Consider the following 17,482-nt stretch of genomic DNA (forward strand, 5'->3'; position numbering starts at 1 on the left):
TACAAAAATTGCTTCTTACTGCTATTGCACAAAGCCTTCAGTAACAACTGCAATATACCTTATACAGAACAAGCTTGTATGTTGTTGAGCTAAAATGTCTTCCCATTCTTAGAAAAGATAGAAAGATGGACAGAGAGGTCAATAGTAATTTTCTTCATATAATTCCACAATCTAAGGCTGTGGCACAGAGCATAAAAGGGAACAAAATTCCATAAAAAGATAACTATCTGCAGCAAGGGCTGGAAAGAGACTGCAGTATATAATGTGTTCCCTACTAAGATGACAACTTTGAAGCTTGCCCAACTTGTTGCAAATAGTTATTCTATAATCTGTAAAGTGTGTTAATTAAGATTAAGCTTGTATTTTCAGGCTCAAGGAAAAAAAAAAATTGCAAGCATGGTGGAATGTAAAGACTTCTCTAAAGGGATATTTAAACTGGAATGGCAACACAAGAAAATGAGAATGCAGATAGAAGATCTGAAACAGAAGGCTCGGGATATTGTAACACTACCTATTTCAAAAGATCGCCAGCTAGTGAGTTACTTTCTCTCATTCATCTTTTGACTGCAGAACAATTTTCAGCCTCTACCTGTAAAATCATTTATAATTCATAAGTCTCTTACTACTACAGAGAAACCTGATGCCTAATAGGTCAACAATTCAGCTTTCAAAGGGAAGATTTACTCTTGAGATTGATCAGTGATTAAATTCTTTGGGATGTTCAGGTGTTAGTAAAAGGAAAATTAGCCCTAACTCTTTAAGAGTTTTAAAATTGGGACTGAGAGTAAGGAATTGGGATTTTGCAGCCACGAGAACAGATCTTTTAAATAAAGCACCACAGCTTCCTTCTAAGTGAAAGGTCTGAGGTGGCCCCATCTCCTACCTCACAGAAATATAACTTTTGCTCAGTATACAAAGACTTGGCGTTCCTACAGGTGCCTTACTGAGTCCCCCTTGCTGCCTCTTGTTGGCTTGTAGCAGAATGACAAGGGTTTGTCTGGCATGCCTGGCAGGCAAGAGGCAGCAGCTGGCCAGCAAGTCAGCTTCCACATAGCTCTGAATAAGCCCAGGGGGCAGTCCAAAAAACATCAGTAAAGGCTGTGAGAGTGCACCAAAGGAGCCAAGGATACCAGTGGGAGAAGAGGAGGAAGAAGAGAGGTTGTAGGGGGAGCCTGTGAATATCACAATATGGGATGTAAAGGACTGCAGGGAAAGCTGATGTGATGATGAGGTGGGGGTGTAAAGGCTTAGAGTAAGGGATGTTGGAGGATATGTAGGCTGGAGATAATGCAGTGAGAAGAACTAAAGCACAGAAAAAAAATCAAGAAAGTTGAATTGCAATATCCTTACTTGCTCTCCAATGAAAAGATTAAAAGAAAATCCAATATATGTTTTGCTCAGGCTTCATTTGTTGTGCTTCTTTCCATGTTCCTTGTTCACTTTTGAATCACAGCCAAGGGAGTTCCATAACTAACACCAACAAAACAGCTTTCCAAAGAGGTGATGTGACAGCACACTGGACAGGTCTTGTAGCAAAGTGATGCCATTAGCTCAAACTTCATTTGAAGTGATGGTCAGAACCATTTTCCTTTAGAGAGAAAGATTTGCCCACAGCAAAGGCATATACCACTTTAATCAGAATCTGAATGCTCTGAGAGGGTTGACTTGACTTGAGTAGAACGTGAGGTTAGCAAGAAAGACAAGGCAACAGAGACCCCAACAATAGGAAGAGAAAAAAAGATGCACTTAGATAAATGCACTGGGGGCAAAGACCTGAGAACTGGAATTAAAGAACCAGTGAGTGAAAGCAGTTTGGTGCTGTAGGCAATGAGCCTATTGAATCTTTCCTGTTTTAACCCTTCTTAGAGCAGTCCAACAACATTTTACCTGTCATTTTGGAGGGACAGTACTCTGGATGAGTCTGCATCTACAGAAAATGTATACTGCCCACGATGGGTCATACAGCCTGTTTTACTAGTAGCAATGTACCCAAGAAAAAAATCTCTAATATAAATTCTCTGAAACCTGAATTATTATGCAATATAAGAACAATAGAAGAATAATTACTAGGAAGCCACTTGACAGAAAATAATCACTTTCTTCTCTGGCTTTAAGACAGACTATATAGCACTTCGGCTTCTACCTGTGTTACCTTAGACTACCTTATAAGCAAAAGTATAACTTGGGTTTTATGACAACCTTGCACTAAATGTGCTTGGTCTTTTGTTTCCATTAACACACAATATAACATTTAAAACCTGTACAGTCTAGTATTCACACAGCATCCAAGACTATCTTTATAATGTCCACTTCTGATCACTAGTAAGCCCTTCTACTATGCAGAATTCTAGTTTTTTGAGTTTCACATAGTATGATTGTCTTTAAAGTGAGGAACTGTCAACAACAAACAGGCTCAATAAGATGGTTGATTTCCATTTTTAATTCTCCAGTTCCTAACTGAGCTGAACTACGACAGCTGCGTCGCCCAGCGCATTTCAGTGATGGAGCGGACACTTGGTGTCATCGATAAGGTAACTCCTTAGTAAACCACTAACATTTGAGAGACACATGCTTAGTTTACATTCAACTCTACTCCTTCATTAGTAAAAGGGGTTTGTAAGGAATAACTGCAACTGATGTAGGCACACTAACTCCTCAGCTAACTTAAGGACTGTTGGAGCACAGCCAAAACAGTGCACAAGGATGAATATATATATACATATATATATATCTCCATATCTCCATTTATTCATCTGGCTTTCCATAGTTTCTTCACCTTGTGCTGAGCTGTCTACAGCAGCACTTATCTACAGTCTCTGGAAGCAGTCACCATACATGGATTGCCCCATAGATCAACCTTATGGAGAGAAATCTACTTGCTATTACTGGAATTAAATGCTTTCCCTCCTAAACATCTGAATGCAGATCTGCTTCTCACTTCTTGAACAGCATTGCCTATAAAAGTTTCTCTTCCATTTCTAATGAAGCATTCTTCTGGTCTTCACTGCTTAATGTTTCTCTCCAGAAGCACAAGCCTGTTCGTAATATCACTCTCCCCTTACATTCAGCAGACAACACTATGATTTGCTGGCTCACTCATCTATTTTGACATTCAGATTATGATTACCTTTTTTTTTATTTTATAAGTTATTCCACTGGATTTTCTCCAGGTTGCCCTAGCTGGCATTAATCTCCTATTCCTGTTCAAGCTCTAGTATTTACCTTGTGCCTCTACAGCCCATCTCAAAGCTTCAGCACAACCCTTTCTTCATCAGCTCCTAGCAGCCAACTCTGTTCTCAGCTCACTCATTCCATTGACTTCCTTTCCGCCCTGTGTCTTTCAAGTTTTATCTTTAATATATTTCTCTCCCTGACCCATACCTCTTGCTTTGTTGCCTGCTACTTATATTAGAATTCCATAAAGCACACTGGAATACAGTGTGCAAGTAAAGCTAGCATGTGCTACTAGTCAAATCAAAATACATTAAAGTTTACTGAGCTACAATACAGTGCTTAAGATTGTATGTTTCCATCAAAAGTTTGTCTGAACAGCTTACATGTAAGCTCACATATTTTCTTTATCCATTTGGGGAAATGGACAGCTGCACAAGAAGAATGTGAAGAACTGTAAGAAAAGAATTAAAGAGTTGGAGAAGTGCATCAGTTTAAAAGAGCAGGCAAACTACAAGCTCAGCCTGGAGCTGAAAGAAATGCTTGTCTCTGTCTCAGAAAGGAGTAACATCTCGAAGGCAGCAGGTGAGCCACAGTAACATTCAAAAGTCATAAGCAAAGAACATTCACAAAGTATCTCCAAGGCTACACGGTCCTGTTTTCCATCAGCACCAGCTAAGGGGCAAGCACATGTTTATTACTGTATGTGCACAATTAGCACTGCACTTCCTACCAAAACAATTTAACATTGTTTACTTAAGAGCATACCTAGAAATTTTTTATTCTTGTAACCAAAGTTAATTAACTAAATTGCTGAAACTATTAAAGTCAAATATTCTAGTCATTAGTACCTTCATTAGACAACATGCTTTCATTCCTTATTGGAACTGTCCAACCTACTCCTTTCTACACATTCAAGGGACCAGAGGAAGTACCAGGAAGCTGAGAAGGGCATTTGCTATTAGAAAAACTGTAGAGATCTTCCCATTAGCAAAAGTTACAGATTTTCAAAACAGTGGGTACATGCTAGAAACTACGCCCCTGCCTTTCTGATTTTTTTTTTGTTTGTTTTATTCAGTACTACAAAGGCTCTGAAGCCCAACTGTGAGCCTTTTTTAAAACACTTGCCTATTTTATATGGAACTCAGAGTAACAAAGGGACAGGTCCTGTATAAATACAGTATAAATATAGACTATATATCCACTACAAGTACAGGCTAACCCTTATATTTTGTTTTATGCAGACATACAGCCTGTTTCTGAAAAGATTAAAAAGGAGCGTTACCAAGAGATTTTGAAGCAGAAACACCTACGGAATCTTGTAGGGAGAGAGGAAGAACAGGTTGAAATTCTTCAGGCACAAGTTGCAAGACTGAGATCAAGAACATTCCCTATTCTTTAAAGACCAGAGTCCATGTAGATAAGACTGTGGTATTATAAGTCTAAGAAAAATAGCTTGAGCATCAGCCTTTTCTACCTGAACTTTTCTTTCCACAGCTATTTCTTCTGTAATTTCTTTAAAAATAACTTCCATTTGAAAGACACATATTTGTTTGTTTTGTGTATTTTATACCTAATCTTAGCTCCTTTATATTTCAGTTCATGACATGAATTTCTACAGAGTTGATTATATAAACCATATAGCTCATTACAGAAAACAAAGGCTACAAGAAATTGTAGACTGATAGTACAGGTGTATTTGTATATCCTTAGTCTGCAAGATGCAATTGTAGAACATTTGGAACGTGAAGTACTGCAAGAAATCCACACTATAGCTGGTACAATTCATGTCTGTGGCTTTGACTTAATTTTGTTCTGTAAAATATATTTATACCTGTGATGGCACAGGAGCAGGTAGCTGAAAAGATGAAGGTACCCTTCAGCCTGACTATGCCTTCTATCTGGCCTTGTCCTGAAAGCTGCTGCTGCTTATGGCAGCCTTATTACCTACTGCCACTGGCAGAATCACAGGAAACCAGGTCTGGAAGCATCTGGCCTCCTGAAACAGTTGCTGCTACCTTCACATCCAAATGCAGTCTATTCTCCTGCCAGATCTCTCCAAGGCAGCTAACATAGATTAAAAAACCCTTGATAAAACTAACCACTGCGGGAGACTGATCTCAAGCATTCTCACCCCTTTTTGTTTCCTTCTTCTGTGGTGTGTGTCAATACTTCTCCTTTCATAAATTCACATAAAATCTAAACTCTTTCCACTGTGAGACCATTAATAGCTTTGATACCTTAGTTTAACAAAATTCAACACTTCTAAGGAAAACTACTTCTGTTGTGATCTTGTAGACCACCTCCTTTTTTCCCTTATTTTTAACTGAGTCTGTAAGGATTCTAATTGCATCTCCCTCTTCTTATAAGACTTTTTTTTCCTGCTGAAACTTCCCTAGAATTAAGAGTTCCCAATTTGCCAAGGACCTCAGGGAAAAGAAAAGTCCCCTTCACCAGTCGTCATCACCTTTTTTTTTTTTCCTACATTGAGAAATGTAAGAAATTACTCCTTCATCAAGGAAACAGGAAATGCCACCTCTAAACAAAATAGTTAAGGTGCAACCAATAAGGAATGTGATTGCATATAAAAAAAATTGATAGCAGGGAGAGCTGTAGAGTCATGATTTTGGTTTTGTTACACCTGACAAGCAATGATTTTAAGGAGAAAAGAAGCAGACAGAAGTCATCACACTACACGCAAAGGCCAGCTAAGAAAATTTCAGGCCATTTCAAAACTTTTAAAAATGCAGTATTTATTGGAGGATAAATGAAATGCTAAAGTTTTATTCAACATGCTGTATTTGAAGCACGCCCATTAGACAAGGCCTTGTTCTTACTGGTTTGAAATACCTTGGCTCTCACATGAAGCATAGAGCAGACAGATGTTGGTTGCAATTTTCATGTCTTCCCTTCTACTATCTCAGGCTGTGGCAAAATACTTAGGATACACATTCCATGAAGACAACTGTCTGAGCCAGTACCTGAAAATTAGTGCATTTTTGCACATTTCTCTCAGTAATAAAAATTAAAGCTACTGAAAACAACTCACTGCAGCTTCCGAATATTAACAACATGCAAATTAGTCACTTTTACTTAACTTGCAAAATATTGTCGATAACTCACTGGTAGCAGGAAGACATTTGTAAAATGAGGGTGTATCTATTAACAAAGAACTTAACTTTTCCCATCAACAGAAATAACAATTAGAGTTCATTATTTCAAGACAAGTAGCTGTGCAAAGACCAATCAAAGAATGGACTGACTGCCTTCAACCTGCTAGAGTATGACCTGATTTCATTAAAATGAAATTTTAATAAAGTAATAAATGGAATCTTATTAAATAACTATTCACTGATCTCAAGCCGGATTTTTCAAAACAGCATGAATTTGATCTTTTCCATTAAGTAATGCCTTTCACAGTGCCTGCTGTATCTAAGCACACAGCTTTGGAAGTATCTCTTAAGAAAACTTCCTAACTGTCCACTGTCTGATCAACATTTCTTATGTGAAGAGAAATCATTCCATCTTTTGTGCTTATGCATGTAAGTAAATAAAAGCTTTGCACCTGTATATTATGCATCTACAAAATCTTCTTCTGTTCTGCTGTAGTGCAATAACTGATCTTCTAATCCAAAAGTGTCTATCAGCTGAGTGAGACTCACTTTCTTGCCATCTGCAGAAAAGGCTGACTGCAGTTCATACAGCATCAGCTGGGTACTGCTTCTCCATTTCGCTATCAAAGCCTGCAGGTCAGACAGGTTGTTCTGAAATTGGGACAAAACAAAATGAATTGTCATTTGCTGAAATGTGGTGTATTTTGATACCCTGCTGATCCACTTTTATAAAATGCCTTAAACTAAGACAAGACACAAATATCACACAAAAAATTGAGTCAGTATTTTTGTTTAAGCCGATAGATGAGGATTACACTATGAATTCCACTTCAAAGAAGGATTTAAAATTGCTTTTTCAGAGGTTCTTCTCACCTTAGATCGGTACATCTTAACCATTCTGAGCCTTCGAAGTAGTTCTTCCTTCTCTTGCACTTGTTTCAGCAGTCTTACTTTTTCTTCCAGGGACTGTTGCTGACTAAGATCAGCCTGTAGCACATGAGACTTCTCTGCTGATCTGGAGAGATCATTTTCCTGTAAGGGGCTTTTGAAACACGTATGTCCAGTGCCACTTCCTTCTGGGTTTTCAGAACCGTCTTGTAATGTGGAACAATCTGTACTTGTCTTTGGCATGCACCCTTTTTCAGCACAGTCTTTTTCTTCAGTGCCTATTTTGAGCCGCTTTGCCACTGCAACATTAGCATTAAATGAACGTCTTGTTTTCCTTAATCGCTCCCTCAGAGCTGCACTCATGGGCTAAAAATCCAAAACACAAAATCCAGAAGGATCAGAACGATCTAATAATTTGATCAAGTTTTGAAGACCTGTTCACCCTGATTATCATTTACATAGAGTATGTCACATATGTAAAGATCACTGTAAAGCCAGATGTCCCAATTCTCATTAAAGCTTTCATGAATTTTAGTTCTTCCTTTCCTGTGTGTTTGCACACAGCTTCAAGATACAGAAAGATATTCCTTCACATTTTCTAGAAGCAAATCCCATATTCTATTTTAAGGCAAGCCTACTCATCTAGTTTTTGTGCAGAAGATACACAGTATATTTCAACTTGGCTAATTTTATTCCAGCAAATTCAATTTCCCCCTCTAGTTTAATGGAGATAAGTGTTTGGGGTTTTTGTTACTCCATTCCACCACACATACACACTTTCTGTATTAGCACTGGTATGAAGTATCTGTATTCTAATAGAAAGTATTAGAAATGATTGCTGTTATTTTGGCTTGTTAATGCTTTGAGGTCCTTCACTGATAACCATCTAAAAAGCTTTTCTTCAAAATAAGTTAATTTTTTTAATAATCTCTACCATATTTACCTGTTAAAGCATACTGAAATACAGGAGAGAGGGACTAGTGAAGGAACAGTTGCAAACTAGCCTTATCCTGCACAGGTCTGGATGCTGAGCGAGACAGCATCACTGAAATACACACTAGGAAGGACACCAAAGTGGAACTCAGCATTATGGAGAATATACAAACTGAAAGCAGTGTACTTTGTTCAAATGCAAGCAGATGTCACAGAAAGTCATTCTGCAGACACAGCAACCCAGAAAACTAGGATTTGAGAAAACTGAAGATGACAGATTAAAAAAAAAAACAACAATAACAAACCCACCACAAACCTTAAATAGTATTTAAATTTATTAGTATGGTATTTGGGTTTACTGCTGCATGACTTCGTATTCAGAGCAAACAAGTTATAGCAAGTACATTCCTCACCTGGACAGCTTTGTAGCTACAAGTGTAAGCTACCTATGTTTAGACTTCCAATGAACAGTATCTCAGTGACTTCCAACTACCTGATTATTTCATAAGCATTTTTGTTACTACAAAGAGTCACATTACCGGAAAAACAAATAAGTTTTCGTACCTGTTTCCCTGAACTAGGCCCCTGTGGAGCTGGTGTCCCAGAATCCTTTGGAGTATTGCACAAAGATTTTGATTCATCTAGCACTGGTTCTGCCATCTTGAGATGAGGAGCAGTTTCTGTTAAAAGGAAGAATGAGTGGTGCCATTTTCACCCAATTCTGATGAGCCATGTGGGTGCCCAAATGAGCAAAAAGCTCTAGAAAGAAATACTAAGGCTTATTTTCTAATTGTTGAGTTCAAAATGACAACTCTGTGAGTCACACAACTGTTCCATGTGCTAAGTAGCATCTTGCTTTGTGAATGGTTTTTCAAGAGGATGAATGACACTGCTAACTGGTATGAAGTTATGAATTTTGTATGTTATTTTCCCCTCACCCATAAAGCTCCACAGATTTTTTCTTAAAAAGATTAAAAATATAAGAAGTCATAAAAATAGTATCTTTTTTTTTTATATCCTGTTTCCTGTGTTTAAAAGGAGCAAGACAACTTACAAAGCACTTGAACCCATTATAGTATACCTATAAATCCAAGGTCAGATCCTGCAATACTGATCAAAAAAGCTCATTTTAAACAAACTGTATTTTCTTAACCTGGATGACCCTTACGGCTTGTCTAATTCAAAGGAATAACTGTTACCAAGCCAAGCTGTGAAGAACCAGTCTTTTCATGTAACTGCATCCCAAGGAAAAAAGGATTGTTGGGAGTCACAAGATTTTTATTGTCCACGTGTGTAAACAATCTTTTATATAAAACAATATTTTCATGTCTGTGAAAATAATCCACTGTCTCATTGGATCCTTCTAGAAATGCTGCTTAAAAGTGCAATTACTCACACAAGTAGAGCTTTACATTAAAAGTAAGCATCCCCAGTTCTCTCCTTCAGAAAAGTACCTTAATTAAAATGATGTCACACGTCTCAGCAGGTACTAACTTCAAATTGACTTGGCAATGTTTAAATTAGTTTAGCACTCGTGAACCCCCTGCAGGTGGAAATGGTCAGCTACACCTGCTTACCTGCAAATTGCAATTAGGAGTTTCAGAACAGAAGCCTCTTAAAAATAAAATCCTGCAAACAAGTCACTAAGCGATGCAACTGGCACAAGGGCACCTCTTGAGAGAAGAAATATACCAAAGCTTCAGGATGCTAAAGCCTTGCTAACCCAGCAAGCCGGGTCTTCCTGGCTCTATACCAAAGGACACATTGGTCTTTTTATCTTACACGTCAACATTCCCCCCTGTTGTTCAAAATCAAACATATGGTATTCTATTTAAAAAAAAAAAACAACAACCACAAACAAAGCCAAAACCTCAGAGTTTAGCAAAGGAAGTCTAGTTAATTGGGTATTTTAGCAATCTATAATGAAACAGGAAACCCACAGCACCCATTAAATATCATACAAGTTATCACTATTATTAGGCAAGAGCCTAGAAAAAGCTACATCATGCCTATGTAAACAGTGCATCACAAATATATAATGAATCTTAGTAAGCAGTAAAATAATTTCAAGCCTAAGCACTAGCTTTGACAAAAAGGTCAACTTCTTTGAATAAATAAAATGATGTGAATCTCTGCATTCATTTATTTGTCTTCAAATGACCATGCCTACAATTAATACTTTCTCCAGTGGTTCACTGATGCTGTTAATTTAAGTTTTTCTTTGACAGCACATTCACATAGATCTCCTGCACTCTTAAAATCCTTCCCCAAGGTCTCAGCCCAAGAATCCTTTACATGTTCAAGCACTGATGCTATTTATCTCACAGAAAAATAACTCTGTCCAGCAAGCAAGGAAAATGTGGACGAGTAGGGGGGGAAATACAATTTTGCACTTCAGTACTTACTTGATTTTGCACTTTGGGCGGGTCCCTGATGCTACGTGCCTCAGTTCCCCTGCCCATGGCTACATCCCGCACCAGCTCTCACTCCTTTCACGCTCCCCCCTCACCAAACCAGCGCGCTATTAACGCTCCGTCACAACTTTTACTAGACCCTTTTCCACCCTCCGGAGAAGCAGCCAGCAGGCTGGCAGCACAGACGCGGATCTGGGGAGCTCCTTCTAAGGTGAAGCACCCCGGAGGGCCAAGAGGCATCCCAGAACCGGAGCACAGCGGAGACCCGCGGTGCAATCACAGATCCAGGCAGCGGGGCGAGGGGAGGCCCCTCAGGGAGCACAAGCTCCCAGCCGGAAGGAGGCCTGGCCCGGCACGAGGAGCCAGCTGCGCCAGGACCCGGGACTGGGGAGGGGTCAAGGAGAGACACAGGCCCGCGGGACCCTCTCCCCTCCCCCCCCCCCCCGCTACCCCAGCACCCGCAGGCCGTGAGAACAGACCCCGCTCGCCCCCGGCCGCGGGGAAACGCGCCGAGCCAAGGCAGCGCCGGCCCCGCCGCGCCGGCCTCCGCTTCCCGCGCCCGGGGAGAGGGGCGTGGCCTGGGGGGGCCCCGCCCCCCGCGCTGCTGCCGGCGGGCAGGGCAGCCCGGCTGCTGCGTCATCCCTGGGCCGGGCTGGGCCTGCCGGCTGGAGCCTGCCCGAGGCCGGGTATTGCTGTGCTGGCAGTCTGTCCTCTCTCAGGGAGGGGAGTTCCAGGCTCAAGACAAAATGCTGCCCACCCTAAGTGGCAGGAGAGGCCCGGGCCCAGCCTTTCAGCGCAGCAGAGGGAGGCGCAGCTCTCCCCCTCAGGCAGTCTGTCCTCACAGCAGGGGAAACGCTCCCCAAGGAGCGCGCTGGGAGGAGTGCAGCCTCAGCAGCACTGTCGTGGCTGTGAGGGAAAGAGAAAGAAGTGACAAGGAAGACATTGGACTGGGAAGACAGGCAGGAAGGTTGTGGCTGTGAGAAGGAGCAGCCCCAGTTGCAGTCACGCAGATTAGAGAGAGCCTTGGTAATACAGGCAGGATTTCTGTATTCCTCAAGCAAGCCTCCCTTCGCTGAAGACCTAGTTTCCCCAGGTGGATTTACTTTTCTCAAAACTGATTTGTACAAAAACGTTTGTCCAATACAGCTGTCGGGACAGACAAAACGAGCTGTGGAGCCGATAGTGGCAACAGCTTCTAGGCGAAGGGGATGGCGGGTCACTGGTTCCTGCAGCACTGCCCGCAGCTGAGCTCCCTGCTGTGCATCAGGGCTCCACACAGCTGTGCTGAGTGTTGCACTCACAGATCATGTCCTTAATTTGCGTAGGAGAAATACCTTAGTTTCCTGCCTGATTCCTCCTCACCACCACATGTGCTGCTGCTGCTACTGCTGCTCAGTTTTCTTTTTGCCTTGTACAAGTCCCATCTGTATTGAGACAAGTTATGCTCTTGCACTGAGAGGTGAGTAAGCACTGAGTGTGTGTTGTTCTAGCAGTTGCTGTGCTGCTGGCCATAAGTAAACAGATTCACTCGCTTCAAATAGAATGTCACAGGGATGATGGCAACCTTTTTTCTCCTACAGTAAAAAGCATCTAAGCATTCAAAGCCCATCTAGAGCAAGTCACTTAGGGAAATCTGAGTACTTAGAGCCTTTAGTTTACTCCTTGTATAGAAATTAACTGGCTATGGGTGTAATTAAATTAGAAATAGTATTCTTAATAGCGAATGTGAGAAGTTAGATTATGTGACTAAATTGTAGTGTAAATTATAACCATTTAGTGAAACAGTTCACAAGATACCTGAACTGTTGAGGTATTTTGGAGGCATTTTTTAAACCCATCCATTTTTTTACTATTTTTTACATGCAGCTAATTTAATGTAATAAGTTGTTTTGGTTTTTTTTAATATGTTAAATTGGACTCCTGAGTTCCAGAGTAAAAATGTTTTGCTACAAATTTATCAAGGAGGTTGGATCTCAAATACTCTGGAGCTTTGAGATGGCATATCTCCAAGTTCACAACAATTTTCCTTCTGTCTTAAGGATGGTCCTTGCTTTAAATTACTCATGCTCTGTTGTACAGACATGTTAATGGTAGAGTTGCACAAGAGCAACAGAAAGTTTGGGATTTTAGATGATTTGCCAGATTCTGGTAAGATTTAATGGGAGCACAATAGAGAAAAAAGTAATCCTGTGCATTATTATTGCTACTTTATTAGGGCAGTGCCCTCATGGCCCACCCCAAGTGAGGATTACAGTCTACTTGAGACTGTGAATGTAAAAAGATGGATCCATGTGTTGGGTATATCAGTTTAATGTACTAGGCATAGAGAAAAGGAAATATAAGTATTCACTAGAGGAAGAGAAGTTTCAGTTTGGTATTAACTGTTTAGCTGTGCTTACCACATTTACTTATTTATTTACTTGGTGTTTACATGTAGACCTGCAAAAATAAGACTTGTCCAAGATCTGGCAGGAGGTCCCTAATGGAGCTGGAAGCTAGAGTGTCATCAGTCATTATCCAGTGACTGTAATGTACTTTTATTGCACATACCCAACAGTGAGGGATATTATTTTACCTGTAACTTAGTGGTGGCAAACAGGAGTCAGACTAAAAACCTTCTTTGCGGAAAAGGAAATCCATGTGTTCCTGATACTGGCATGTTTATAGCACACTGTGGAGTGTTTCTCATACTGTTCAGTTAAGCTCACCATTAAGTGCACACAAATAGTAAGTTCATTGCAATAGACTTTAGGAAGCACTATAATGCTGTTGTTTGTTGGCTGCGGTTTTGTTTTGGTTTTGTTTTTTTAAATTCCTTTTGTGATCGGAATAGTTTGGAGCAAGCAAACTAAAATACAAAAATGCATAGGAAATTGTGCTCTGGGTATTGACATTATTGAGTTCTATTTGCCAAATTTATTGCTTCCCTTCAGAGAAACTTGTTTTACCAAAGAACCAGAAGGAAAATGTGCTTCCTCATTTTATTTACTTTGATGTTTCTGTGATGACGTTTTAGTGGCTAGGGTGTTTTTTTTTCAACTTATACCAGTTTGTCTGCACAATTGAGAGACATTCTCTATGTATCATCTCTTTCATTAATCTTATATTAGCAGAAGAGCACTGAGGCTCACACATCCACACTGACAGGACAAGAACATGTTCTGTCCTCCAGTGGGCGTCATCTGTAGTAGCAAAGCCAAAGGGGGTAGTAAAAAAAAACAAAAAACAAAACAAAAAAACACAAAAAAAACCCAAACTAACTTTGGGTTTAGAGACTCCAGTTTGGGTTCTTCTCTTCCACAGTGCCAGAAGCATCCCAAAACTTCCCCTGTAAGAGTTTGCTGGGCACAATGGCCAGGCCTTTTCTTCCTAAACCTTGTCAGTGAGTAACTGAGGTGCTAGTCAACATACTAAGTCTTAAGGCACATAAGCATTACCCCCTTGTCTCCTTTTCTGAAATCTTGTTTAAAGCCAAATGATGTATCCTGACGCATGAAGTACACCGTGCACTATCTGCATATTCTCTCTTGCCTGGGGCAGGAGGGTGGAGTGTTTTTATGTGCCTAACCATCAACTGATACAGAGATTTTAAAAACCCTACCCACTTCAGCATAGGCCTAGGGCTGTGTTTTTGCTGGCTGCAATTCACTCCTGAGAAAAATGTTCTGACTTGCTTATAGCCATGTAAATATATCAAGAAAAGGGCTTTATAAATCAAATTCCTGGAGTAAAAACAGTTTACTACAACAAAACCTTTCCTTCGGAGATGGATTCTGCTCTCATAATGGTGCAAATGTCCAGTAATTACAGTGAAGTCACTTAAATGACATCAGCTAAAGCAAAAGTAGATTTTTATGCCTTTTCTTACCCTTCTTTTTTGCTTCAGTTTTCAAGGTAGCTGCCTTGAAAAGAAAAACTGGCATAATTTATTGTAGCTAAGAGGCACTGCAAAAGATAATGTAAAACCCAGCTGAGATGGGCTTCCCAGTTCCTGCTGCTACATGTGTGAATAACCAAGTGGGTGCGGCACAGTGCTAATAAAAGGGAACAGCGTAAGACTGTCTCTTATTTTTGTGTCTGCTTGTGGGATTTTCTCTGACATAGTCATGCCAAAAATTACAGTTTGAAGTCTTTTACGAGACTGTAGCAAACAAAAGTAACAATAAACAGACCTTCAGTGTTCTTGTCTTTGCTGGAGAACTGATTGATCATTTAAGAAAATTCAAGCCTTTTAAATCTAAGCCCTTGCCCAAACTAGTCCCTGGGACAGCTTTTGTCATCTATGATGGTCTGAGCATATTTTGGTATTAAAGGTATTTGGATTGTACTTTGAAGAGTCCTTTCATTTTCTCACATAATACAAGTTCTCTTTGTGCTGTGTGCACATAGCTCTTAGGTTGCTCTCATTTATCTGTGCTACTGAAACTGGTGAAGCTGGAAAAGTGGACATGGCTTATTTGCTAGTGCAGACAAGCTAGTCTGAGGGCACTTACCTGTAGTCTGTAGGCCTCGGGTGGACCCCGTGAATTAAACCAGGGTACCAAGCAAGTAATGCAATGAGAGGGTAAGTACCAATGGAGCTGCACAACTTACTTTCCTGGAATCCTGGGGGGGTTTCACTTTTGCTCTGAGTTTAGATGTGAGTGAGTAGTGTTCCATCATCAATTCAGGAACATCACTGGTTATCTTTTTGTTTTAGAACAAATAACCATTCTACTGAGCACAACCTCTTTCCCTACAGAACTGCAGCATCAGCAAACAGGATTTAAAATACACTTCCTGCCAATTATTAAGAAACAAGTCGGGTCATATACCTGAGGCTAGAGAAGGCCTTATAAAGTAAACATTTAGAGGTCTTTTCCTAGGAGTGAAATACAAATGTGGTGCTCATGGGATTTGTCCATCTCTGGATACTGCTGATAATAAAGTCATATCTAGAGGGCTGGGATTTCAGTGTGACAAGGATGTCCAGCACTGACCACACTTGTATTACAAGGCAGGCTCACAAGTTAATACAGTTGAGTGAGAGCTGGCTTAAAGCTCTCTCCCGTTTTCCTGCTCATACAGTTATAACTTACATTCTGTGATTCTGTGTGATAACTTCTGAAGTGTGCATAATTGTTGTGATATGGGAATATGTCTGCGTGTTATTTCTGTAAATAAAATTATATGCCTTAGGAGAGCTGCCTCAGCATTTTGAGGCAGGCATTTCACCAAGAATTATGAACAGGTGTGAAACACTCATTTTTTAATTTAAAGGTTGAAATAAAATCTTTAAAAGTCAAAAAATACAAGGTACTTACAATGGTAACTCAATAAATACTTGGTTATCACCTCTTCTTTTGAAATACTCAGCTATAGGGAAAGCAAGAATATCTTATGTGCCATTTCCTTTAGTAAGTAAAATGGGCAGTGAAGCTTTTTGAATTCTCATTTTTTGAGTAAAATATGTTGTTTATGTCAGTTGTGGCTGATTTCAAAATGGGTATTTCAGTGTTTGTGAGCTGTATTGCTTTTCTTCCATTTATTTCCAAAGTAATTTCAGTGCAAATTTTCTGTTCATGTTTGTATTTGAAATAACTGTATTTTAAATCCCTTTCTCTACATAAGCATAGAGAAAGAGCTTTACTGATGAATGTGTAATATTTTCATACAACCTCAAAGGGTTGAAATGATTATTCTTACCTTATTTTACCATTATTGTGCTGCCTTACTGCAAAAGGGCAGCTTAGCCCTGTGATATTTGAAGTCATTGAGAAAGTTCCTGCTGAACTGAAAGGAAGCAGAACTATGTTATCCTAATGGAAGTTAGTAAAAGTGTGGCATTTGGAGTGAGCTAATGGTATCATTTCATGTGGTGCTGAGGTACTAGAAGTGCTGCTGACTGCTTTAGCATGTGTTTCACACTGTGTTTAATGTGTGAGAAGGCAACCAATCCCCCTCTCAACGCTTTAAGGAAGCTGAACTGACGCTAAGTTATGAAAGAGAATTCTTTGGTGTACCAGGCTAGCAAGTGCTACCCAATTTAACTGGGAACATTTTCCATCGGTAGCTTTAGGGTTGTGTCCTGGCACCAGTGGCATCCATCACACATACCAATAGTCACTGAACAAGCTCTTTGTCATCAACCTCTTTGATGACAGCCATGCCATACAATTTCAAGTAACACTCCTGCAACTGGAAATCTCCCAGTACATTCACATCTGAAAGAAGAGTTACTCTGTTTTTGATGTTTTGAAGTTCAGTGCATTTTTTTCCTTAAGTTAATTACAAGCATTTCATGGGTAACACATGCCAGAATAAGCTATTTCATCATTGTCAAATGCTTGGTGGTAACTCAACACATGGGTATGCATTGACAAGTTTTCTCTTGAAAGACTCCACAGGAGTTAGATCAGCAGATAGATCATCCTGGAATTTGAAGTTGCGCATACCCTACCTCTTCTTGAGTCTGTGAAATCCAGAATGACTTAAAACCTTAAAACAATGTCCACATTGATGTCTAGATAGGAAGTCTTATGTGAAATTCATTTTTCTAAGATCAACAGTGCATGTATGGGTATACCCTACTTAATAACGTGTGATTCATGAGTACAAAGAGTAATCAAGAATATGATCATCTACTACATGCAGTTTATTTTGTTTGGTGATGTCTTTTCTGTATCAGAAAGGAATTATGGATTTTTTTTATTTTTTTTTTTCTTAAAGCAGAATTCTTGCTTTCTAAAATCAACTCTAGAAATTGTTAAATTGCCTCTGGTCTAACATTTCCTTGTTCTAAGCATTTCTCTCAAATCTAAAGAGCCATGCTTTCTCACAAATATGGCTATAATGCAGGAAATACTACTACTTTACGTTATCAGTTAGTGTACCTTGCTGTAACTGCTGATTTTCTGCAGATGTATAAAAAAAAAAAAAAAAAGGACAAGACAATAGGCAGAAGTTGAAAAAAGCATTGATGAC

At 39.8% G+C, this 17,482-nt stretch overlaps 2 protein-coding genes across 2 annotated transcripts in view; one reads left to right on the top strand and one right to left on the bottom strand.

Moving 5' to 3' along the window:
• CFAP43 (cilia and flagella associated protein 43) overlaps positions 1-5,922 on the top strand; it is a 45,057-nt gene extending 39,135 nt beyond the window's left edge. Inside the window, exons 36-39 of the mRNA XM_051617098.1 lie at positions 370-534; positions 2,451-2,531; positions 3,603-3,756; positions 4,416-5,922. Coding sequence (XP_051473058.1) covers positions 370-534; positions 2,451-2,531; positions 3,603-3,756; positions 4,416-4,573 — 558 coding nt within the window. The 3' untranslated portion in view covers positions 4,574-5,922. The remainder of the gene's footprint in view (positions 1-369; positions 535-2,450; positions 2,532-3,602; positions 3,757-4,415) is intronic.
• Positions 5,905-10,977, bottom strand: SFR1 (SWI5 dependent homologous recombination repair protein 1). The gene is made up of 4 exons (XM_051617100.1): positions 10,511-10,977; positions 8,670-8,785; positions 7,158-7,538; positions 5,905-6,935 (listed from the first exon to the last, which is right to left on the bottom strand). The coding sequence occupies exons 2-4, from the start codon at positions 8,763-8,765 to the stop codon at positions 6,744-6,746; spliced, it is 669 nt and encodes a 222-aa protein (XP_051473060.1). The 5' UTR covers positions 8,766-8,785; positions 10,511-10,977; the 3' UTR covers positions 5,905-6,743.
• Between the last annotated feature and the right edge of the window lie 6,505 nt (positions 10,978-17,482).

Source organism: Apus apus, chromosome 4, assembly GCF_020740795.1.
Source record: "Apus apus isolate bApuApu2 chromosome 4, bApuApu2.pri.cur, whole genome shotgun sequence".
NCBI classification, from domain to species: domain Eukaryota; kingdom Metazoa; phylum Chordata; class Aves; order Apodiformes; family Apodidae; genus Apus; species Apus apus.

What these genes read in the sequence shown, in the direction of transcription:
- SFR1 (XM_051617100.1), bottom strand. Translation starts at nt 8,765, where the DNA reads ATGGCAGAACCAGTGCTAGATGAATCAAAATCTTTGTGCAATACTCCA. An exon ending in GGCCTAGTTCAGGGAAACAG is followed by an intron (nt 7,539 to 8,669) that starts GTACGAAAACTT and finishes TTGGATTTTTAG; the next exon opens with CCCATGAGTGCAGCTCTGAG. An exon ending in TTAAGATGTACCGATCTAAG is followed by an intron (nt 6,936 to 7,157) that starts GTGAGAAGAACC and finishes TCCCAATTTCAG; the next exon opens with AACAACCTGTCTGACCTGCA.